At 56.6% G+C, this 24330-nt stretch overlaps 1 protein-coding gene across 1 annotated transcript in view; it reads left to right on the forward strand.

Moving 5' to 3' along the window:
* SCARB1 (scavenger receptor class B member 1) overlaps nucleotides 1-19683 on the forward strand; it is a 37125-nt gene extending 17442 nt beyond the window's left edge. Inside the window, exons 3-11 of the mRNA XM_048513863.1 lie at nucleotides 742-883; nucleotides 2910-3113; nucleotides 4388-4483; nucleotides 5696-5811; nucleotides 7108-7274; nucleotides 7702-7718; nucleotides 17091-17164; nucleotides 18499-18550; nucleotides 19522-19683. Coding sequence (XP_048369820.1) covers nucleotides 742-883; nucleotides 2910-3113; nucleotides 4388-4483; nucleotides 5696-5811; nucleotides 7108-7274; nucleotides 7702-7718; nucleotides 17091-17164; nucleotides 18499-18550; nucleotides 19522-19683 — 1030 coding nt within the window. The remainder of the gene's footprint in view (nucleotides 1-741; nucleotides 884-2909; nucleotides 3114-4387; nucleotides 4484-5695; nucleotides 5812-7107; nucleotides 7275-7701; nucleotides 7719-17090; nucleotides 17165-18498; nucleotides 18551-19521) is intronic.
* Nucleotides 19684-24330: the final 4647 nt, after the last annotated feature.

The raw sequence follows: 24330 nt of genomic DNA on the forward strand, positions 1-24330 counted from the left end.
TTTGTCTGATAAAGAACCTCAGTCTTGCTGTCGCTCGTGGCTTTGATGTGATGCTGATCGTGCAAATATACCTCTGGAACGGACTATTTTCATACAGACATTGGCTGCCAGCATCTCGCTGTAGCTGTCTCTGTAGTCGGTTCCTCAAGGAAGGGGTGTGGCGGGGAGGAGACCGGAGTCAGCAAGCTCGTTGGTTCTTTTTTAATGCCCCCGTGTAATTTCCATTTCTTTCTTGGAGGAGCAAACCTGCCCATCTTCCCCTCCGGAGCTTTTTCCGTTTTCTCACACTTAGACTCCCTGTGAAAGTGTAGGTGTGTTGCATTTGCATTTCTGCCTCTGGCTGTCTGTAAATTACCTACAGTCCCGAGGGTGGAAGTGTTGGCATTTTCCTGCACAGAGAAGCAGCATTGATGAGAAGGATGAAAGATATACATTTATTAAACAAAATACATTTAGGATAGGAAAGAGATAGTGCTCTTACCATGCTAGCAAAGAGTCCCTCTCACTAACTTCCAAATAGAAGCTGGTTATTATATCTAAGAGTATCAGTCTAAGGCAGACAGGAAGTGACATCATCATCGTCATCATCAGAGTTTGGATTGTGTTTTAACACAAACAAAATCTCTCGACTTCAATATTACTTAAAAAACTCTGAAGAGGTCCCTTTTACTGGAACTACGTGACCTTTCTATCTTGCTGGTAATAAATTAGGTACTGACGGAAGTTGGGTGTCTTTTGCAGGGAATACCGGGAGAAAAAAAATATCACCTTCCACGAAAATGGTACAGTCTCCTTCCGAGAATACCGGCGTTTCCACTTCCAGCCAGAGAGATCAAATGGGACAGAAGAGGATTATGTTGTGGTACCGAACATCTTGGTGCTAGTAAGAGAACTCATGTCTCTTGGGAGCTTTAGTAGAACAGATAAATATGTCTCAGCTGGTGTGCAGATTATTCCACAGGAGCACGATGGAAGAAAATTAATCTAAGTCAGAGGATGCACAGATTTCCCTATCCTGGGAGTCCCCACTTTTCCTTTATTTATATATAAATGAACACACAAATCTGTCACCTACAGTCCGAATTACTGTATTCCTTTTTATCATCTCCTTCTCTGTTAGGCATAAATCAGACCTACTTCAAAACGATTAAGCTACTTCCATACTGATTAGGAATCTGAGCCTTGGGGCATTTGTAACCCGGTTTATCTTATAGCAACTAACATTGAAATGGGATTGGGGGGGCGGGGGGCGTCCAGCAATTTCTTAAAAAGCGTTATCAAGTTGGGACCAAACTAGTCACGAAATATTCATGGGCCCGACTTTTGCCACTATTTTACAGCGATTTAAAAATGCTGCGTGGTCCCGATCCCTTGTTGCTCTATCTTCTGCGCCAAAATAGCTGATCGGGCTGTTTCAGTGTTGGAAAAGGTGAATGGGACTAGAGCAGTGGCATTAAACTTATTTGTTTTGAGAGCTGGATACGACATAAATGGGACTTGGTAGGGCTGGGCCCTGGGGAAGGGGTGACTCCCTGGACTGACGAGCCCGCATATGGACTAGAATGCCTCAGCCCACCCCAATGTGGGCCTTCGTAGCATTTTAAAATTGTTTTAAAAGGGCAGCCGTGTCCACGGGCCAGACCTATGGATGCAGTCACATCTAGCTTGGCCAATAATAAAGGGTTGTTCCAAGCATGAAACCCAGAAACAATAAAGAAGAAGAAGAAGAGTTTGGATTTATATCCCCCCTTTCTCTCCTGCAGGAGACTCAAAGGGGCTTACAATCTCCTTGCCCTTCCCCCCCTCACAACAAACACCCTGTGAGGTGGGTGGGGCTGCGAGAGCTCCGAGAAGCTGTGACTAGCCCAAGGTCACCCAGCTGGCGTGTGTGGGAGTGCACAGGCTAATCCGAATTCCCCAGAGAAGCCTCCACAGCTCAGGCGGCAGAGCTGGGAATCAAACCCGGTTCCTCCAGATTAGATACACGAGCTCTTAACCTCCTACGCCACTGCTGCTCTGTAGCAAAGACGTTCGTTACGCCTCTCATTGGCTCTGTGACTGACTGTTCCTGTGTGAGGCCCTTTATGATGTCTACGAGATAAGCCTCCACAGCTCAAGTTGCAGAGCTGGGAATCAAACCCGGTTCCTCCAGATTAGATACAGGAGCTCTGAACCTCCTACGCCACTGCTGCTCCCGTCACATCTAGTTTGGCCAATAATAAAGGGTATATAACCTATGCCAAGCATGAAACCCGGGACCGCATTACCCCATATGTCCCTACTAAGCCTCTGCGTTCAGCAGAGGCCAATTTACTGGAGATCCCTGGCCCCTCCATGATGCGGCTGGCCTCGCCGCCGGGCCAAGGACGCCTACAGCCCTGGCCCCTGCCTGGTGGAACACACTTCCTCCAGCTGTTTGGGCCCTGCGGGATCTTGGTGATTTCCGCAGGGCCTGCAAGATGGAGTTGTTCCGCCGGGCTTTTGGAGTGTCCAGCCGCTGAAAGTGCCCCCCCCCTCCCCTCTTCCATTTTTATGGAATTAGGGTCCATTACCATCAGTTGGACCCGCCCTTTCTTTTCTCCTCTCGGGAGGGTTTAAGAGGGATATTGTGGGCATTGTTATGTTATGTATTAATTGCTGCATTTTAATTTATATTATTTAGAGATTAACTTATATTTGATTTTATGTTTATCTGTATTTGAATGTTATGTTGTTCACCGCCCAGAGCCCTTCGGGGGTTGGGCGGTATATAAGTTGAAAAAATAAATAAATAAATAGAAATAAAGCTATCCGTGGGGAAGGCTGCGAGTTCCTCTCTCATATTCTTGAACTAGTTGATAGGGGTAGGGGCTGGATTTCCCGTAGCTGCCCAGGAACATGCTATAACCTATGCCTTTCCTTTCCCCCAGGGCGCTGCTGTGATGTTGGAAGATCTACAGTCTCCTTTACAGATTGCAGTTAGCACTGCTTTTTCCCTCTTCCGGCAGAAAGCCTTCATGAACCGGACGGTCGGCGAGCTCTTGTGGGGATACGACGACCCCCTTATAAAGTTCTTGAATACCATCAGGCCCGGTTTGATGCCGTTCGGTGACAAGTTTGGCTTACTTGTCGGTGTGAGTAAAACTGCCAGAGGAAAGAGCCAAAGATGGTGGACTCTTAAGGAGTGTGGGAGAAACCAGAAGAGCAGGGGTGCTTGGCAGATAACTTGGATTTACATGTCTGATCCCTGGCAGAAAATCCTAGTCTTTCTGCCCCACCCTCAGTCTCAAACAGAACTAGGGTTGGATTCATAAAGTTGAAAACAAGAGTAAGAGCACTGGTGGGGCCGGGGGTGGGGGCGGCTGTTTTGCAAATGTTTTGGTTAGATAAGTTTTTACGAGCATTTTCATTCTTGTGCAAGTGGTTGCACAAACCAACCTGCAATAACAGGAGCATCTTTAGATTTCCCGATGCCATTAATTATGGATTCAGTTGCAAGCACTAGGAGGGGGCAGGGTTTTAGGCTTAGACTAGAAGGCCTCGGTTCGAATCCCCACTCAGCCAGAGTGCTCCCTGGGTGACCCTAAGCTAGATAATCTCACTCGCTCTCAGCCGGATCTTGTGCGGATATTAAAAGAACTGGTGACTACCCTGCAGGAAAAACGGATGAGATAAAAATCAGAAAAAGAGTTGTTGCACAATGGGGATGCGTGAATAGTGAAAAAGACATGAGAGATGACACCTGTTTGCAGAAGAGAGCCCAGCCCAATCTGTTCAGTTAAGCAACTGTTAACAACCACCTGCTTTACCTGCGTGAAGATTCGCAGTTGAATAAGTTCAGATAAAAACGGTTTTGCTAGCAGGAGTCTTTTACCTCTGGCAGCAAAAGGTGTCTGTTGTGGGGAAAGGAAGGGAAGGAGTTTGCAGGCTCCCTTGAGACTCCTTACTGGAGAGGAAGGTGTGGTATAAATCCAAACGCTTATTATTATTATTATTATTATTATACATATAACAACACAGCACAAGTGTCTGGAATTCATCTCTGAATATCGAGTCCTTCCCAAGGACCTAGGATATTAGAGGTATTTGCGTAGAATATGTGCAGTTCCTAGAAGTGCTGCTTTCTGCAGCGTAATGGATACGTGTTCTGTCCCGATTTAGGCTTTCCAGGTGTATGTTTCAAGATTTCTTTGAGTTCCTCACAGAGCACCGACTTTTAAATTTGAGTTAACTGTTGTTCTTTATTATTATTATTATTATTATTATTATTATTATTATTATTATTATTATTATTTAAAAGGGCAGCATGGGATTTGATCTCGCTTCCTTTTCTCTGTTCTTGATCATGGAGAGCTAAAATTACAAAATGCCTTACCAGAGACCTTTTCTTTCCTTTCTTTCTCATCAGATGAACAACACTGATATGGGACTGTTCACAGTGAACACAGGTGCCAATGACATTTCCAAAGTCCAAATGGTGGATAACTGGAATGGATTAAAACAGGTAGGGAAACTATACGGGCATCAAACAATCACGTGGGGCTTTCCACGCAATGAGGTTAAGCATGGGGTGTGTTTTTTTTTTCATTTGTGATACCTTAGGAGAGTTGTTTACCTGTGCAGGAAGCAATATCGCTTCTGTGATGGAAGGCGTTTCCCTTTCCCCATCTTTCTGTATTTCCCAGGAGGGAATACCCTTTCTCAAGTTGTGTTTGCTAAGACACAGGCACCATCTAAAAACAGAATACTCTCTTCCTCTCTTCAGGTCTGACATTATTTGTGAGTGTATCGCTTCAGCCTGATTAGTAAAAGCTCATGTTTTTGATTAATGATCTTTAATCAGGTGACAGCCCTAATTTTTGCCACCTCTTATTTTCTCTGGAAAACAGAGAAAGGCGACTCCCTTGTTCTGTCCTACTGGAGGAGTTTCTTGGTGCCGTGCTTCAAGTGGATACACTGTACAGAGGTGGGATCCAGCCGGTTCTCACCAGTTCCCGAGAGTGGGTTACTAATTATTTGTGTGTGCCGAGAGGGGGTGACTAATTGGGTCTGCTTTTCCGTTAGAAATTCCATTCGGTCCAAAAATAATAAAGTCCTGTTGTTTCCTATGCTGTTGGTTAGCGAAGGTAGAAAATGGGAGATAATTCTCCCTGTTGGGCTGTTTTAAAAACATGTTTTAGTAATATGGTAAAGTTCCTTGTTTAAGGAAAGTCTCCTTCTTTTGATTTCTAGACACAAAATTAAGTATTTGAAAGTATTAAGTATTTGACAGGCAGTCAATTAGAGGAGAAGTAGTTGTTTCTGTTGGCAGTAGACGATAGGACTTGCTATAATGAGTTTAAATTATGGACAGAAAGATACCAGCTGGAAATTAGGAACTTTTTTTACAGTAAGAGTTTTTTTACAGTAACAGAGAAATTATTAACGCCCCGCCCCCGGAATGCCTGGCCAGGCCCCGTTGTGCCCCACCCAGCCCCACTGGTGCTACGCCACTGTTTGAATCCCACCTGTTACTAAAATTTTTGGATCCCACCACTGGATACACAGAAATGAAATCAGGGCTGCAGTGACATGTAGAGAACATTGTGGCATTCTTCTTGGGGTGGTGGAAAGTGTGCAAGAAAGGGGAGTCTGGGAAAGGGGGGGTGAGGTGGGCACTTAGCTGCTTGGCGGTCAACCTGGTTCTCTACCTTCTTATGGTCTCATATCCCTGTAGGTGTCGTATTGGAATTCCAAACAATGCAACGGGATCAATGGAACGGCTGGGGAGTTGTGGCCACCTTTTATGACTCCTTCTTCACCACTAGAGTTCTACAGTCCTGACGCATGCAGGTGAGCTGAGCAGAAGTGGCGTCACAGATTTGTGACAGGGAGCTTGGAGCTCTAATTCACCCTTCCACAGGACTATCTTGGTTGTAATATACTCCATGGATGTAGGCCAAATAAAGTCTGCAGTAAGGGGCAGAATTTCAACCCTTGGAACTCTACTCTTTTAGTCTGATTTATGGTGGATGCACCCCACCCCCTTAGCATCTTGCAGTTTGGAGGTTATGCTTCTATTGACGTACCCCAAGACTGCATTAGCCATTCTTGTTGCGGCATCACAATGACAGCTCGTATTTAGCTTATAATCTACCCATACCCCAAGGTCTTATTCATACACGCTGCTACCCAGAAGTGCATCTCCTATCCAGAATGTGTGTTTCTCATTTTGGATCCCTCGATGTAGAATTCTGCACACCCTTGTGTGCAGCATGGTGTAGAAATTAAGGGCAGGTGCAGTCTAATCTGGAGAACCGGGTTTGATTCCCCACTCTGCCACTTGAGCTGTGAAGGCTTATCTGGGGAACCAGGTTAGCTTGTGCGCCCCAACACATGCCAGCTGGGTGAACTTGAGCTAATCACAGTTCTTTGGAGCTCTCTCAGCTCCACCTACCTCACAGGGTGTTTGATGTGAGGGGGGAAGGGAAAGGAGATTGTAAGCTTTTTTGAATCTCCTTACAGGAGAGGAAGGGGGGTTAAAATCCAAACTCCTCATCCTCATCATCTTCCTCTTCTTAAATTGTATCTTGTTCACATCTGCCCCCTTTTCTAGTTTGAACTTGAGATGGAGAAAGAAATAAGGGGAGTGACAGAAGCAGTTATCCTCACATGGACTGAGTAAACATGTGCTTGAGTCATGCTGTAGAAATGGGATTCGTAGACATCATAAAGGGCCTCACACTGGAATAGTCCGTCCCAGAGCCAATGAGAGGCATAATGAACGTCTTTGCTACGTTTTTCTTGTTTTATGCAGTGGGGGGCCTCTGGATTTTTATTTAAAAAATAATTATTGACAGTTGTCCAAATCAGTAATCAAGCCATCGAACAGCATAGACTGAAGTAGATGAAAACGTCTAGATGTGTGTTTTCACTGCCTCAGTTTCTCTGCGAGGTCAAAATAAAATGGCCAGTAGGAGAACAACCACACCTGACTGCGAAGAGTCAGCAGCCCATGGGTGAAGGACTCAGGGTGGAGGGAATGTGCAGCCACACTCCAGTGAGAGTTGGTCACTTTTCTGCAGTTTTATCTTTCAGGCATCTCTGGCATTGAGGGGGGTAACTCTTCTGTTGAAATCTTTCTTCCAGGTCCATAAAACTGCAGTTCAGGGAAACTGGGGAATACGGTGGAATACCGACATACCGCTATGTGGCTCCAAAGACTTTGTTTGCAAACGGAACAGATTATCCACCCAATGAAGGCTTCTGCCCGTGTCGGCAGTCGGGAATCCAGAACATGAGCTCCTGTCGGCTAAGTATGTCTGCCAGATGTGGTGTAGTGGTTAAGAGCAGGTGCACTCTAATCTGGAGAACTGGGTTTGATTCCATGCTCTGCAACTTGAGCTGTGGAGGCTTACCTGGTGAACTGGATTAGCTTATGCACTCCAACACATGCCAGCTGGGTGACCTTGGGCTAGTCACAGTTCTTCGGAGCTCTCTCAGCCCCACCCACCTCACAGGGTGCTTGTTGTGGAGCGGGGGGGCGGGAAGGAAAGGAGATTGTAAGCCCCTTACAGGAGAGAAAGGGGATATAAATCCAAACTACTACTGCTACTCTTCTTCTTCTTCTTCTTCTTCTTCTTCTTCTTCTTCTACTACTACTACTACTACTACTACTTCTTCTTCTTCTTCTACTTCTACTACTTCTAATTCTTCTCTTCTCATTCTTCTTCCTTTTCGCAGGTTTAATGAGGCAACAGGTTAATTGTAGGTCAGTTTGAATTGACTTTCTCTTGAGGGACAGTTCCTGTTTGGGAAACACTTGGATGGTGGAAAATGCCATCCAGTTGCCGCTGACGTAGGGCAGCCCCATAGGGTTCGCAAGGCAAGAGTCAGACAGAGGTGGGTTTGTGTCGAGGGACCCTCAAGCCACAAGTCCCTCGGTGGTGGACTGGGCCGGCAAAACAAAACCCCAAAAGGCAGAACCGAGAATCCTCACAATTCTGGAAGCTGAACCGCCGCAAGTCCCTTTTCTACCCAGCCAGCCAGAGATCAAGGGTCAGAGGCTCTAGCTATCCTGGGACTAAAATCAAAGAAGTTACCTTTGCAAGGTAGGCTGTTTACAAGACGAGTTTGAGAAAACAGTCTGGTACCTGCAGCTGATGGAAACCAAAGTACTGGATTCAGGCTGAAAGACCCTGAATTCAAAAAGACCACAAATATAAGTTAAGTGATTTATTAAAATTGTGCAAGAATATGAAATAAGAAGAGCTGTGAGGATAAAATAATGAAGTTATAAGTCTAAACTGTGCACATCTGCAAGCATTGGCCCACTAACCAACTGCTACCAAAAAAAGAATGAGTCCAATAAAGTTTCAAAGTCCAAGGCAAGATTTACAGTTTAGTATAACCCATCAAAATCAAGGAACGTCCCCAAATCAAATGTAATCTTGACAAAGGACAAAACTGGGATGAAAGATCTTAGCTGTGTACTCAACAACCTGCATTGGCCTGATTCTAGTTAACCCATTAAGTGTATGGCTAATGATGCAACTTGACCAATGAAATATGTTGCTAGCCAAGTTCTCCAACCAGCGCAGTGAGTTTGCCAATTAAACCAGGTGTTCTGCAGTTGTAACAGGTTCAGTTAACAAATGCCTTCTCCCACTCATGAGCTCAGGCAGAGGCGTATCTAGGGTGGGGCAGCCAGGGTGTGTGTCCTGAGCATCACTTTAAGAGGGTGCCCTTGGCTGCCCAGCCTCCTTCCCATCAAGAACTCCACTATGCATCATATGAGTCCATCTTTAAACTGCATACCCTGACTGTGAAGTCCATGTGGACTTCAGAGGCGGAGCCCACAGATGAACACTGGGCTTGGCCAGACCAGGTTCAGTGTTGAAGCGTAGGCTCCGCCTCCAAAGACTTCAGAGTTGGGGCACACACCCTAGCTGCTGTTTCCATATATACCTCCTTGGGCTCAGACTTTGCCAAGATGGAATGTACCCTGCCAGGTTTCTGTGCCCAGTAAGTTGGTTCTTTGCTCACCTACTGGTGTGAATGTCACAGGCAAGGTTGTGACAGTCGGGAGAGAATGCTACTGGAACACGGCCATAAAACCTAGAAAACTCACAACACCCTAGTTCTTATGTGGTCTGCTTATTCACCAGTGCTAGAAGAACTGTATGTAGGGAATTACATGTCACAACCGCAGTCTTGATCAATGAAGGAATCCATATTTCGAAAGCAGAATTCTCATTTATTGATGTCACGCTTAGGAAAGCTGTTGACTTGTATTGTCAGAACTGAATACGTTAAAACAGGCATAGCATTATATCACCCAGCACAGATACGTAAGGCACAAAAAAACCCCTTTCCGTCCCCTGAAGTGGGAAGGTACTGTTTCACGCTCACATGCACCCACGTTCTTCAGACGGCGAGAACTGAAATGAAAACACTGCAGCTTCCACACACACCCCGCCCCCTTGCAGCTGCAGAGAGAAGGGCAGACCGGTACAGGGAAACATTCCCAGGCCTGCTTAAGCAGTAAGCATTCCATAGACAGAGATATGACAATAAGTATTTAGTAGTAGTCAGAAATATGGCAGGACCCAGGCTAGGACTCTAGAGCACAGGTGTCAAACTCTCCCCCCACCCCCCCCCCCCCCCCCCCCCCCCCCCCCCCACCCCCCCCCCCCCCCACCCCCCCCCCCCCCCACCCCCCCCCCCCCCCACCCCCCCCCCCCCCCACCCCCCCCCCCCCCCACCCCCCCCCCCCCCCACCCCCCCCCCCCCCCACCCCCCCCCCCCCCCACCCCCCCCCCCCCCCACCCCCCCCCCCCCCCACCCCCCCCCCCCCCCACCCCCCCCCCCCCCCACCCCCCCCCCCCCCCACCCCCCCCCCCCCCCACCCCCCCCCCCCCCCACCCCCCCCCCCCCCCACCCCCCCCCCCCCCCACCCCCCCCCCCCCCCACCCCCCCCCCCCCCCACCCCCCCCCCCCCCCACCCCCCCCCCCCCCCACCCCCCCCCCCCCCCACCCCCCCCCCCCCCCACCCCCCCCCCCCCCCACCCCCCCCCCCCCCCACCCCCCCCCCCCCCCACCCCCCCCCCCCCCCACCCCCCCCCCCCCCCACCCCCCCCCCCCCCCACCCCCCCCCCCCCCCACCCCCCCCCCCCCCCACCCCCCCCCCCCCCCACCCCCCCCCCCCCCCACCCCCCCCCCCCCCCACCCCCCCCCCCCCCCACCCCCCCCCCCCCCCACCCCCCCCCCCCCCCACCCCCCCCCCCCCCCACCCCCCCCCCCCCCCACCCCCCCCCCCCCCCACCCCCCCCCCCCCCCACCCCCCCCCCCCCCCACCCCCCCCCCCCCCCACCCCCCCCCCCCCCCACCCCCCCCCCCCCCCACCCCCCCCCCCCCCCACCCCCCCCCCCCCCCACCCCCCCCCCCCCCCACCCCCCCCCCCCCCCACCCCCCCCCCCCCCCACCCCCCCCCCCCCCCACCCCCCCCCCCCCCCACCCCCCCCCCCCCCCACCCCCCCCCCCCCCCACCCCCCCCCCCCCCCACCCCCCCCCCCCCCCACCCCCCCCCCCCCCCACCCCCCCCCCCCCCCACCCCCCCCCCCCCCCACCCCCCCCCCCCCCCACCCCCCCCCCCCCCCACCCCCCCCCCCCCCCACCCCCCCCCCCCCCCACCCCCCCCCCCCCCCACCCCCCCCCCCCCCCACCCCCCCCCCCCCCCACCCCCCCCCCCCCCCACCCCCCCCCCCCCCCACCCCCCCCCCCCCCCACCCCCCCCCCCCCCCACCCCCCCCCCCCCCCACCCCCCCCCCCCCCCACCCCCCCCCCCCCCCACCCCCCCCCCCCCCCACCCCCCCCCCCCCCCACCCCCCCCCCCCCCCACCCCCCCCCCCCCCCACCCCCCCCCCCCCCCACCCCCCCCCCCCCCCACCCCCCCCCCCCCCCACCCCCCCCCCCCCCCACCCCCCCCCCCCCCCACCCCCCCCCCCCCCCACCCCCCCCCCCCCCCACCCCCCCCCCCCCCCACCCCCCCCCCCCCCCACCCCCCCCCCCCCCCACCCCCCCCCCCCCCCACCCCCCCCCCCCCCCACCCCCCCCCCCCCCCACCCCCCCCCCCCCCCACCCCCCCCCCCCCCCACCCCCCCCCCCCCCCACCCCCCCCCCCCCCCACCCCCCCCCCCCCCCACCCCCCCCCCCCCCCACCCCCCCCCCCCCCCACCCCCCCCCCCCCCCACCCCCCCCCCCCCCCACCCCCCCCCCCCCCCACCCCCCCCCCCCCCCACCCCCCCCCCCCCCCACCCCCCCCCCCCCCCACCCCCCCCCCCCCCCACCCCCCCCCCCCCCCACCCCCCCCCCCCCCCACCCCCCCCCCCCCCCACCCCCCCCCCCCCCCACCCCCCCCCCCCCCCACCCCCCCCCCCCCCCACCCCCCCCCCCCCCCACCCCCCCCCCCCCCCACCCCCCCCCCCCCCCACCCCCCCCCCCCCCCACCCCCCCCCCCCCCCACCCCCCCCCCCCCCCACCCCCCCCCCCCCCCACCCCCCCCCCCCCCCACCCCCCCCCCCCCCCACCCCCCCCCCCCCCCACCCCCCCCCCCCCCCACCCCCCCCCCCCCCCACCCCCCCCCCCCCCCACCCCCCCCCCCCCCCACCCCCCCCCCCCCCCACCCCCCCCCCCCCCCACCCCCCCCCCCCCCCACCCCCCCCCCCCCCCACCCCCCCCCCCCCCCACCCCCCCCCCCCCCCACCCCCCCCCCCCCCCACCCCCCCCCCCCCCCACCCCCCCCCCCCCCCACCCCCCCCCCCCCCCACCCCCCCCCCCCCCCACCCCCCCCCCCCCCCACCCCCCCCCCCCCCCACCCCCCCCCCCCCCCACCCCCCCCCCCCCCCACCCCCCCCCCCCCCCACCCCCCCCCCCCCCCACCCCCCCCCCCCCCCACCCCCCCCCCCCCCCACCCCCCCCCCCCCCCACCCCCCCCCCCCCCCACCCCCCCCCCCCCCCACCCCCCCCCCCCCCCACCCCCCCCCCCCCCCACCCCCCCCCCCCCCCACCCCCCCCCCCCCCCACCCCCCCCCCCCCCCACCCCCCCCCCCCCCCACCCCCCCCCCCCCCCACCCCCCCCCCCCCCCACCCCCCCCCCCCCCCACCCCCCCCCCCCCCCACCCCCCCCCCCCCCCACCCCCCCCCCCCCCCACCCCCCCCCCCCCCCACCCCCCCCCCCCCCCACCCCCCCCCCCCCCCACCCCCCCCCCCCCCCACCCCCCCCCCCCCCCACCCCCCCCCCCCCCCACCCCCCCCCCCCCCCACCCCCCCCCCCCCCCACCCCCCCCCCCCCCCACCCCCCCCCCCCCCCACCCCCCCCCCCCCCCACCCCCCCCCCCCCCCACCCCCCCCCCCCCCCACCCCCCCCCCCCCCCACCCCCCCCCCCCCCCACCCCCCCCGCCCCCAACCCACCCCCCCCACCACCCCCCCCCCCCCCCACCCCCCCCCCCCCCCACCCCCCCCCCCCCCCACCCCCCCCCCCCCCCACACCCCCCCCCCCCCCCACCCCCCCCCCCCCCCACCCCCCCCCCAACCCGCCCCTCCCTCCCCTTACCCCAGTAGCCCCCCCCCCCACCCCCCCCCCCCCCCAAGATCCTCTGAAGATGCCAGCCACAGATGCAGGCGAAACGTCAGGAGAGAATGCTGCTAGAACACGGCCATACAGCCCGGAAACCACACAGCACCCAAAAGATTAGGTTCTTATGTAATAGGTGCAAACAGTGCATTTCATTCTCAAGGGGAGGAAATGTTTCCTTGTGTCCGGATGCCGTTGTTCCCGGCTCGACTCGCTGAGGGAGAAGTCAGCGGCTCAGGTAAAAGGGGGATGACGTGGCGGCTATCAGGCCTACCCTTTGAGCACCTGTGCCCTATTAATTTAGGTCATTCTAGGCTTTTGAGGCGCTCCCAGTGACATGCCACGGTTCTTATCAAGCGATCTTTATGGGATTGTTATCTTCCTTCATGGGTCCTCCTTTCCTTTCAGCTGTCTCGGCCTCCTGAGATAAAGGATCGCCCTTGCAGGACCATGAGGGGGGTGGGAAGGGAGCCGACTTGGCTGGCCTTTTGGATCGTTGCCTGAAGATGGCTGGGAGGGAGAGCTGTGTAAACAAAGATCTCAGTGGCTTAAGTCAGACCAGCAAAATGTAATCGAATGAAGCTGTTTCAGCGAGAGTTGGACCACCAGTCCATCTGGGGTCATTGTGGAGTAGCCATTACGGTATCTAGTTAGGATGGGTTTCCGAACTGTGTCGGCAGTGGTGGGATTCAGCAGGTTCGCACCACTTCGGCAGAACCGGTTGTAAAAAATGGTGCTTGTAAACAACCATTCTCTTCCGTTATGTCCTTCGATGGACACTTAAATCATCTGGTGAGAACTTGCTCTCGGTGGCTGGCCCAAAGGAAGTCTGGCTGGCCTCAACCAGGGTCAGGGCCCTTTTTACCCTGGCCCCAGCCTTGTGGAAGGGCGTTTCCCCACTTGCCACTACCCCCCTATGCCGGGCACTGCTCTCAGCGTGCGTCATTTCTGGCGCGCGCCCGGGCTTCCCCACGACCGCGGGGTCATCAAAAGGCGCCGTTTGGAAGAGCGCCAGGAATGACGCGCGCTGAGGGGGCGCGACAGCGGCAGCGTCGGGGCAGCTGCGTTGTCGCCGCCCCTGTAGTGGGGAGTGCCGGGGGACCCCGCGCTACTTGCCTACAGTAGCGCGCAGCTACTGGTAAGTGGGAAAACGCCCGAACTCTCTGTCTAATGAGACCAGTGCCCTGTGGGATTTAATGCAGTCCCAGAGGGTCTTCAAGACAGAGCTATTCCACCAGGGATATAGTTGAGGCAACAATATTTACCATTTCTGGCCTCCCCCTTTCCACCCGCTGACCACCCCTGTGATAAGACAAGGGACGTCTTTTCTGCCCCTTCTTTTAAGACTTATTGGGGCTTAATGACATCAAAGCGTCGTCATTTTGTTTTAGCAGATGTATATACGGTCTTTAAAGAATTTTTCCTAATGGTAGATATTTATAATTGTTGTGTGTGTTATATGTATATTGTGTTGGAAAGCACTCCAAGTAGGGAGGGGCAGTATAGAAATCTAATAAAATAAAAATAAGCGAAGGAGGGCTTAGGGAGTTGGGGATGTTTCGTCTGGAGACACAAAGGTTAAGAGGGGGACATGATAGCTATGTTTAAATATTTGAAGGGAAGGGATGCCATGTCGAAGAGGGAGCAAGCTTGTTTTCTGCTGCCTCAGAGACTAGGACACGGAGCAATGGATTCAAGGTGCAGGAAGAGAGATTTCACCTAAACAGTAGGAAGAGCTTTCTGTCGGGGCTGTTTGACAGTGGAATTCACTGCCTCGGAGGGTGGTGGAGTCGCCTTTTTTGGATGTTTTTAAACAGAGACTGGATGGATATATGTCAGGAGTGCTTTGATTGTGTGTTCCTGCGTGGCAGGGGGTTGGACTTGATGGCTCTTGGGGGTCTCTTCCAACTCTGTGATTCGATGATTCTAAGTCAGACACTCACAGAGGGACTAAGGGGAAACGTATGAAGGGAAGAGTTGAGCGAGTAGCTGAGCTTCTTGGGAGGCGGGGGGCTAAAAACGTACCAGATGGATAAATAGGTCTAGCCTCATATTTCCTCTGAGCTGCAGTTCTCCAAGGAAAAGGCTGCCTTTGGGTGATTTGTTTAAACATACTAATTGGTGCTTCAGTAAAGTTGGAATCCATAAGCTGGTTCAAATGAATGGATGAGGAAAGAGTTGGAACTGCTATTAAAATATATCAGACTGGAGATTCCGGGGCACTTGATTCTAAAGGCTGAACCGGGAACTCATATCAAAGGCAAACGACACTGCTTCAGACTTCAAGCACCGGTTCTTGTTTGTGTGTCTTTTTTTTAAAAAAAAATCATGCAAATGGTAGTTGAGCCCAGCAGGGAGAAACGTTTCGCCCTTTTTTCTCTTTGCTTTGATGTGCCAGATTTTTGTTTGCAGGGAATTTTTAGCATCAGGGAGCCTTCCACATTGTGATTCCCTGCTTGTATTCTGAAATGGGTACACAGCTCCCGTGTGTTTGCGTGTGTGTGCACGGGCTTATCCAGCAGGAAGGAAACGGAAAAGTACAAAGCCTCAGTGAACTCCTTAACGTATTGGCTGCAGCCTAGAATGCGGTGGCGGTAATATTTGGTCTGATTTCCATACCTAGGATATTTAAGGCTTCCCCTATTGTGACATTAAGCAGTGCTTGGTTATTAGAGGGGCTGCTGTTTTTCCTCAACTTGCACAGGGTGATTCATTGACAGGGTCGGTTCTCAGCTGTGCAGAGAATTTATATTTATATTCTTAACGATGCAGAGAACTTTTTCTATAGGTATGCAATTTCCCAAATGAGGGGCCAGGACAATACTAAACATACTGCGAGGGAATTAAATTAAACAGAGGCTGTTGTGAGCCTGAAGTGCTTCCCCCAGGAAGAGTCTGGCTGCTGTCCCTCTGTGTGAGCCAATGCTCCGGCCTTCAACCTCCCAGTTAGCTTCCCTTACATTGAGCATAGTAAAATCGATCAGTCCCTCCAGGTGCAGGAGTGCAGCAGAGTTAATTGCACTTTGAAGAGGCTGACTGTTGCACCTCTCTGTGAGTCTCTGGCCTTTCCTCTTTCCAACGGGATGTCATGCCCAGATCAGTGACGCAGGCAAAATGCAACATGCCTCGGATGTTTGGAAAACATACGAGCAAAATCGTAGCCAAACCGCAAACCTCTTGACCAGGGGTGGGCAATTGTTTTTTTCATGGGGCCGCATAAGAAACAGAAAATATTGTGGAGGGCCGGGCCAAAAGGCAGGGGGCGAGGCGCTTTTGAAAGCCCCGCAGAAGCCGGCAGCCAAGGCAACCGGCTTCTGCGGGGCTTTCAAAGGCACCTCGCTCCCCAGCAAGGCAGGGGGGCCAGTCAGGGTCATCCGGCAGGCCGGATGTGGCCCCCAGGCCGTATAATGCCCAGGTCTGCTCTTGACTCTTTGAGAACTTACCCTTACAGTGAGTTAGAGGCGGACGTTTCAGAGTCTGCAACCTGAACAGTTTTCTTCCTGTCCGTGTTTTTCTCCCTGTGGCTTCTGTATTGGTTACTTGCAGTAATAATGTTTGAAGCAAATGAACCTTCCCACTCTTTCGATTGAGGAAATTCTGTTGTAGCAATGAAGGCAGGAATAACTCATCCAAAGGTCCCTTATCTTTTTCACCTTTTTGAGTGCCAACTGTTTTATCTGGTGTCAGGAATCTTTTTATCTTATCCGGAACACAGCGTACATCCGAAGATATGGGGTTTCCAGAGAAATATACCGTCCTTGGAACAATATCAGACTGAAAAAAAACCACACAATGTCTAGTCCAAGGATCTTGAGCCTTTTTGAAACTGCGGGCACATTTGTCCTTCTGACTAAAGGACGGTTGGGACAACCACACAATGGCTGCCAGAGCCACAACGTATCAAGGAGTGAGGACATGTGTAACTCTAATAGTGGGTCTTTAAAATCCCAGGCAGCAACTTCTTCCTCCGGATTTCTTTTAATCCGCACAGCCAATCAGAAGCCCTGCTCACATAGCCCACCCACTTTCTAAAAGCACTTGGACGGAAGAAGAAGAAAAAGAAAAGAAAACAAGAAAAAGAAGAGTTTGGATTTATATCCCCGCTTTCTCTCCTTTAGGAGACTAAAAGGGGCTGACAATCTCCTTTCCCTTTCCCCCCACAACAAACACCCTGTGAGATGTGTGAGGCTGAGAGAGCTCCGAAGAACTGTGACTAGCCCAAGGTCACCCAGCTGGTGTGTGTGGGAGTGCACAAGCTAATCTGATTTGCCAGATAAGCCTCCACAGCTCAAGTAGCAGAACGGGGAATCAAACCCGGTTCTCCAGATTCGAGTGCCCCTGCTCTCAAGCACTACACCACGCTGGCTCCAATTTTGGCGAGCGTCATGGTGCTCATGGGCACCATGTTGGCAACTCCAGGTCTAGTCTGGAATGGAGGGAGGCAGTAGGAATATTGTTTGTTTTTAATGTCTCTCTCTTTCTCTCCTCCCAATGCAGATGACTGGAGCGCCGCTCAACGTGTCTGTCCGGTTGCAGCTAAACCTCTTTATCAAGCGGGTCCCTCGCATCATGTGAGCAGTTGTCTGTTAAGCCCTCATCCCCCAACCATTTAATACTTTCCTTGCAACTTCAGAAAAGTTTTGTTGATATTGTTTCCTGGCATCCCCATCCTCTTCTCAGCCCAGCCAGTCAGGGCTCATGGGTGGGACCGATGCTTCTGGGACATCCCCAGGAGTCTGTGGCAGGGAATTGTGTCCTTAATTCCTTGGGATGACATCAGGGAGGAGCTGTGGTTGAGTGGTAGACTCTGTTCTTGGTGTGACATAATTCCCTTGAATGTGTCTGGGTCCTTTGCAGTAGAGAGTCTTGATCACATGAAGCTTCCTTATCCTGAATTAGATCCTTGGTCTGTCAAGAGTCGATTCTGTCTAAGTTGACTGGCACCAGCTCACCACAGTTTCTGGTCTTTCACAACCTCAATTAATTGGTTTTTATACCCCTCCTTTCTCTCCATTAAGAAAAGAAGAAGAAGAGTTTGGATTTATATCCTCCCTGTCTCTCCTGCAGGAGACTCAAAGGGGCTTACAATCTCCTTGCCCTTCCCCTCTCACAGCAAACACCCTGTGAGGTAGGTGGGGCTGAGAGAGCTCCGAGAAGCTGTGACTAGCCCAAGGTCACCCAGCTGGCCTGTGTGGGAGTGTACAGGCTAATCTGAATTCCCCAGATAAGCCTCCACAGCTCAGGCGGCAGAGCGGAGAATCAAACCCGGTTCCTCCAGATTAGATACACAAGCTCTTAACCTCCTACGCCACTTCTGCTCATCTGGAATTTTTTCAGGGCTTGGAGGGAGGAGATGTTTTTTAAAGTAGAGGCATCCAATTTGCAGCATAGTTGCTGGTGACTGTCCTTAGAAGAGCCCCAGAGTTTGGTAAAGATTGGGTTAAAGGGGTCCAGTTTTATTTTATTGGGTTGAGGATACAGTAATATTCGATACCGGGACCCATTCTTTACCAAACTTATCAGGAGAGTCACCAGTGACTATGCTTCAAATTTGGTGCCTCTGCCTTTAAAAAAAAAGCCCCCCCCCCCAAAACCTCAGAAGGGTTTTTCCTAATAATAGATCTGAATTTTTCAGGATTCCTCCAGAAACATCACATACTAGGGTAGGGGTTCAGCATTTTTCTGGAATGCTGAATTTTTTTGGGTTTATAATACCCAGTTCCAAAAAATGTTATTTATTAGTTCACACCCCCTAATCTTTGTTGTTTTGGACTTGTCGCTTTAACGCCAGTTGGGTGAACTATTATAGTAACATGTCGTTGATCTTTCGATCAGGAAGGACTGCCAAAGACACCTATCAGATCATACAATAATTTGAAGTTTACTGTATTTCTTTTTCTTTCAGTCAAACAGGAAAGATCAGTCCAGTCGTGCTGCCTTTGATATGGTTTGAAGAGGTAAGTCTAAAAATGTAGACTGCTAAATGCTCAAAGCAAACGAGATCTTGTGGGAATTTCAGTGATTGTGTAAGTTTGTGGATGGCCATGAATTAAAGTGTAAAAGGTTTGTCTGGGCCAAATTTAACTTTGGTAGTTTTGCTTAGGGGGGGGGGGGGGAGTGTCTACCAAGGCTGCAATGCTGTTAACCTTGTGACAAGCCAATTTTTTAAACCTGAATTCAACACTTGGCTAACAATATTAATGATGCCATGAATCAAACTTGTGCGCACTTTCTATTTAGAATAGGACAAAAACTTCTGTTTTCCCCAGCTAAGCTTGCCCTTGGTTGAGCAACTATGATATAATAGAATGTTCAGAAAGTCTAATCCAGATCTTGTAAAATTTTAACACGGTTCTGTGAAATGCTAAATGGAGAAGAAAAACAAATTAAAGGCTCAAAGGAAGAAGAAGAAGAGTTTGGATTTATATCCCCCCTTTCTCTCCTGTAGGAGACTCAAAGGGGCTTACAATCTTCTTGCCCTTCCCCCCTTACAACAAACACCCTGTGAGGTGGGTGGGGCTGAGAGAGCTCCTAAAAGCTGTGACTAGCCCAAGGTCACCCAGCTGGTATGTGTTGGAGTGCACAGGCTAATCTGAATTCCCCAGATAAGCCTCCACAGCTCAAGTGGCAGAGCAGGGAATCAAACCCGGTTCCTCCAGGTTAGAATGCACCTGCTCTTAACCACTACGCCACTGCTGCTGTGTCCTGTTGTCTGAAACAAATGTTGTATATGGAAGAGTGTGGAATCAAATCTGGTTCTCCAGATTGGAATCCACCTGCTCTTAACCACTACACCACGCTGGGAAGCATTCTATCCAAAGGGTGATACCAGTTTGCAAATTGTGTCCCATGTTGATCTGTACCTGGATGGAGCGTACACTTGATCCATTTGGGGAGGGAAAACAATATCTTCTCTTTTTTTATGCAGAGTGGAGTGCTCGATGGAAAACTCTTAAATGAGTTCTACACTTATTTAGTGATGGTTCCGACTGTGCTAGGATACCTGCAGTACTGTGCGATTGGCGTTGGAGCTGTCCTGCTCGCACTGATGTCTTTCCTGTGGCTCAGGAACAAGGTAGGAACAAGTTGATTGCCAAACCTGAAATCCTGGTACTTCCAATGCGGTCCTAAAGAGAGTCACACCCTTCTAAACCCACTGACGTGAGTAGGCTTAGAACGGTGGCCTTTGGTTTAGGATGAAATGACTTCCCTTCAACCTGATTTCCTCTTGATTGCCAGTATAATTGAAAATTCGCCTTTCAGTTTAAATCAGCTTCTAGCTTTTGCTTTGAACCTCGTCTTCTACTTGGCTGGAAATGGTGAAATTGGGGGTGGGAAGGGGGGAGGCAAAGGCAGAGGTGGGATCCAGCAGGTTCTCACAGGTTCCCGAGAGTAGGTTACTAATTATTTGTGTGTGCTGAGAGGGGGTTACTAATTGGTGATTTTGCCACGTGATTTTTGCCTTAGTTACGCCCCTCCTCTCGGCAGTAGCGTAGCAGAATCCTTAGAAGCAGTCTAGCAGGGATCGCACTAGGCAGGCGTGGGTGGCAGCCTGCTTCAAGGTGCATCTGCTTTCCTGCCCAGGGACCGGGCGCAGTAGCTGTGTCCTTGCTACAGCCCCCCGCTTCAGCAAATGCCTGTAGCCACTCTTCCTGGAATGCCCCGCCCAGCCCCATTGGCGCTACACCACTGTTTGAACCCCACCACCATGGGAACCTGTTACTAAAATTTTTGGATCCCACCACTGGGCAAAGGCCATGCTCAACAGAAGTAAGGTAATGTTGTGTCTTAATTCCCAACACCTAACTTCTGTTTACAAAAGAAATCCTACCATGCTGGTCAGGAATAGCTAGATTGACGCTATTTTTGTGAGCAGGGTAGGGAGTCCTTAAAAAGGGCTGGGAGGAGAGAGCATTTGGACGCCCGCTTCTTCTATCTGCAATCCAGGGTGTACTAACTAGCGATCTCCGTAGTGTAGCGTTCTGCCGATCTTGTGGCTTAGCTCTCAGCCCGCAAATAGTAAACTTTGCTGGCAGAGTCTTGAATTAGAGCAGGGAGCCTGAATAGGGTGCCCGTGGGCGCTGCAGTACCCATGAACTCCTTTTCCGGCACCTGCCAGCTGTTTATGCCATTCCTGTCCTCAGAGGCTGTGACTTGGGAGGGGGAGGGAGCTGGAAAGAAAGAGAAGGAGGCCATTAGATGGTATGCTGTCGTTTCCTCAACCATAGACCCGGTGGAACAACTCCATCTTGCAGGCCCCGTGGAACCAAGATAAGTCCTGCTGGGCCCACGTCTCATCTGACAGAGCTGGGATATGACTGAAGTCTATAAAGTTATGCATGGGGTAGAAAATGTGGACAGAGAGAAATGTTTCTCTCTTTCTCACAATACTAGAACCAGGGGGCATCCATTGAAAATGCTGGGGGGGAAGAATTAGGACTAATAAAAGGAAACACTTCTTCACGCAACGTGTGATTAGTGTTTGGAATATGCTGCCACGGGAGGTGGTGGTGGCCACTCACCTGGATAGCTTTAAAAAGGGCTTGGACAGATTTATGGAGGAGAAGTCGTTTTATGGCTACCAATCTTGATCCTCTTTGATCTGAGACTGCAAATGCCTTAGCAGACCAGGTGCTCGGGAGCAACAGCCGCAGAAGGCCATTGCTTTCACATCCTTCCACGTGAGCTCCCAAAGGCACCTGGTGGGCCACTGCGAGTAGCAGACAGCTGGACTAGATGGACTCTGGTCTGATCCAGCAGGCTCGTTCTTATGTTCTTATGTAGCTTTTCACCAGGCTGGTGCCAGGACCAAAAATGTCCTGAACCTGGCTGAAGTCAACTGGGCCCACAAACTAATCTGTGAAAAAACGTACATTGGTTCCAGCTATCTGTATTTATCTATATTTTATCTGCATTAATTTTTTAATTATTATAAACTTTTAAAATATTAATGTTCTTGGCTAAAGGATCCCTACAACAATAGTATCCTTTACCAAAGGGTCCCATTTGCGTCTATTTGAGGCCCCTCAAAATTGTAGGCCCATGGCAACTGGCCCCCCTGCTCCACTATTCTGGCCCACGGCCATTTTGTGGTTGGAATTATAAAGTTGGAAGAGACCACAAGGACCATCCGGTCCAGCCTCCTGCCATGCAGGAACACACAATTAAAGCTCCCACCATCCCGCAGTAGATCCGTATTAGATCCCGTATTAGATCCATTATTAGAATTCCAAAGGTGCCCACTGGCTCAGAAAGTTAGGGGCCCTTGAATTGGAGACCAGAACAGGTAAAGAAGAAGAAGAGTTTGGATTTATATCCTCCCTTTCTCTCCTGTCAGGAGACTCAAAGGGGTTTACAATCTCCTTTCCCTTCCCCCTTCAGGTAGGTGAGGTAGGTGAGGCTGAGAGAGCTCCAAAGAACTGTGACTAGCCAAAGGTTACCCAACTGGCGGGTGTTGGAGTGCCCAAGCTAATCTGTCATGCCCTTATATAAAGCCGTGGTGCGACCGCACTTGGAGTACTGTGTTCAGTTCTGGTCGCCACATCTCAAAAAGGATATCGAAGAGATAGAAAAAGTGCAGAGAAGGGCACCCCCCCCCCCACCCCCCCCCCCCCCCCCGCCCCCCCCCCCCCCCCCCCCCCCCCAGCCCCGCCCCACCCACCCCCCCCCCCCCCCCCCCCCCCCCCCCCCCCCCCCCCCCCCCCCCCCCCCCCCCCAACCCCCGCCACCCCGCACCCCCCCCGCCCCGCACCCCCCCCCCCCCCCCCCCCCCCCCCCCCCCCCCCCCCCCCCCCCCCCCCCCCCCCCCCCCCCCCCCCACCACCACCACCCACCCCCCCCCCCCCCCCCCCCCCCCCCCCCCCCCCCCCCCACCCCCCTCACCCCCCCCCCCCCCCCCCCCCCACCCCCCCCCCCCCCCACCCCCCCCCCCCCCCACCCCCCCCCCCCCCCACCCCCCCCCCCCCCCACCCCCCCCCCCCCCCACCCCCCCCCCCCCCCACCCCCCCCCCCCCCCACCCCCCCCCCCCCCCACCCCCCCCCCCCCCCACCCCCCCCCCCCCCCACCCCCCCCCCCCCCCACCCCCCCCCCCCCCCACCCCCCCCCCCCCCCACCCCCCCCCCCCCCCACCCCCCCCCCCCCCCACCCCCCCCCCCCCCCACCCCCCCCCCCCCCCACCCCCCCCCCCCCCCACCCCCCCCCCCCCCCACCCCCCCCCCCCCCCACCCCCCCCCCCCCCCACCCCCCCCCCCCCCCACCCCCCCCCCCCCCCACCCCCCCCCCCCCCCACCCCCCCCCCCCCCCACCCCCCCCCCCCCCCACCCCCCCCCCCCCCCACCCCCCCCCCCCCCCACCCCCCCCCCCCCCCACCCCCCCCCCCCCCCACCCCCCCCCCCCCCCACCCCCCCCCCCCCCCACCCCCCCCCCCCCCCACCCCCCCCCCCCCCCACCCCCCCCCCCCCCCACCCCCCCCCCCCCCCACCCCCCCCCCCCCCCACCCCCCCCCCCCCCCACCCCCCCCCCCCCCCACCCCCCCCCCCCCCCACCCCCCCCCCCCCCCACCCCCCCCCCCCCCCACCCCCCCCCCCCCCCACCCCCCCCCCCCCCCACCCCCCCCCCCCCCCACCCCCCCCCCCCCCCACCCCCCCCCCCCCCCACCCCCCCCCCCCCCCACCCCCCCCCCCCCCCACCCCCCCCCCCCCCCACCCCCCCCCCCCCCCACCCCCCCCCCCCCCCACCCCCCCCCCCCCCCACCCCCCCCCCCCCCCACCCCCCCCCCCCCCCACCCCCCCCCCCCCCCACCCCCCCCCCCCCCCACCCCCCCCCCCCCCCACCCCCCCCCCCCCCCACCCCCCCCCCCCCCCACCCCCCCCCCCCCCCACCCCCCCCCCCCCCCACCCCCCCCCCCCCCCACCCCCCCCCCCCCCCACCCCCCCCCCCCCCCACCCCCCCCCCCCCCCACCCCCCCCCCCCCCCACCCCCCCCCCCCCCCACCCCCCCCCCCCCCCACCCCCCCCCCCCCCCACCCCCCCCCCCCCCCACCCCCCCCCCCCCCCACCCCCCCCCCCCCCCACCCCCCCCCCCCCCCACCCCCCCCCCCCCCCACCCCCCCCCCCCCCCACCCCCCCCCCCCCCCACCCCCCCCCCCCCCCACCCCCCCCCCCCCCCACCCCCCCCCCCCCCCACCCCCCCCCCCCCCCACCCCCCCCCCCCCCCACCCCCCCCCCCCCCCACCCCCCCCCCCCCCCACCCCCCCCCCCCCCCACCCCCCCCCCCCCCCACCCCCCCCCCCCCCCACCCCCCCCCCCCCCCACCCCCCCCCCCCCCCACCCCCCCCCCCCCCCACCCCCCCCCCCCCCCACCCCCCCCCCCCCCCACCCCCCCCCCCCCCCACCCCCCCCCCCCCCCACCCCCCCCCCCCCCCACCCCCCCCCCCCCCCACCCCCCCCCCCCCCCACCCCCCCCCCCCCCCACCCCCCCCCCCCCCCACCCCCCCCCCCCCCCACCCCCCCCCCCCCCCACCCCCCCCCCCCCCCACCCCCCCCCCCCCCCACCCCCCCCCCCCCCCACCCCCCCCCCCCCCCACCCCCCCCCCCCCCCACCCCCCCCCCCCCCCACCCCCCCCCCCCCCCACCCCCCCCCCCCCCCACCCCCCCCCCCCCCCACCCCCCCCCCCCCCCACCCCCCCCCCCCCCCACCCCCCCCCCCCCCCACCCCCCCCCCCCCCCACCCCCCCCC

The sequence above is a fragment of the Sphaerodactylus townsendi genome, linkage group LG13 (genome assembly GCF_021028975.2).
Source record: "Sphaerodactylus townsendi isolate TG3544 linkage group LG13, MPM_Stown_v2.3, whole genome shotgun sequence".
NCBI classification, from domain to species: Eukaryota; Metazoa; Chordata; class Lepidosauria; order Squamata; family Sphaerodactylidae; genus Sphaerodactylus; species Sphaerodactylus townsendi.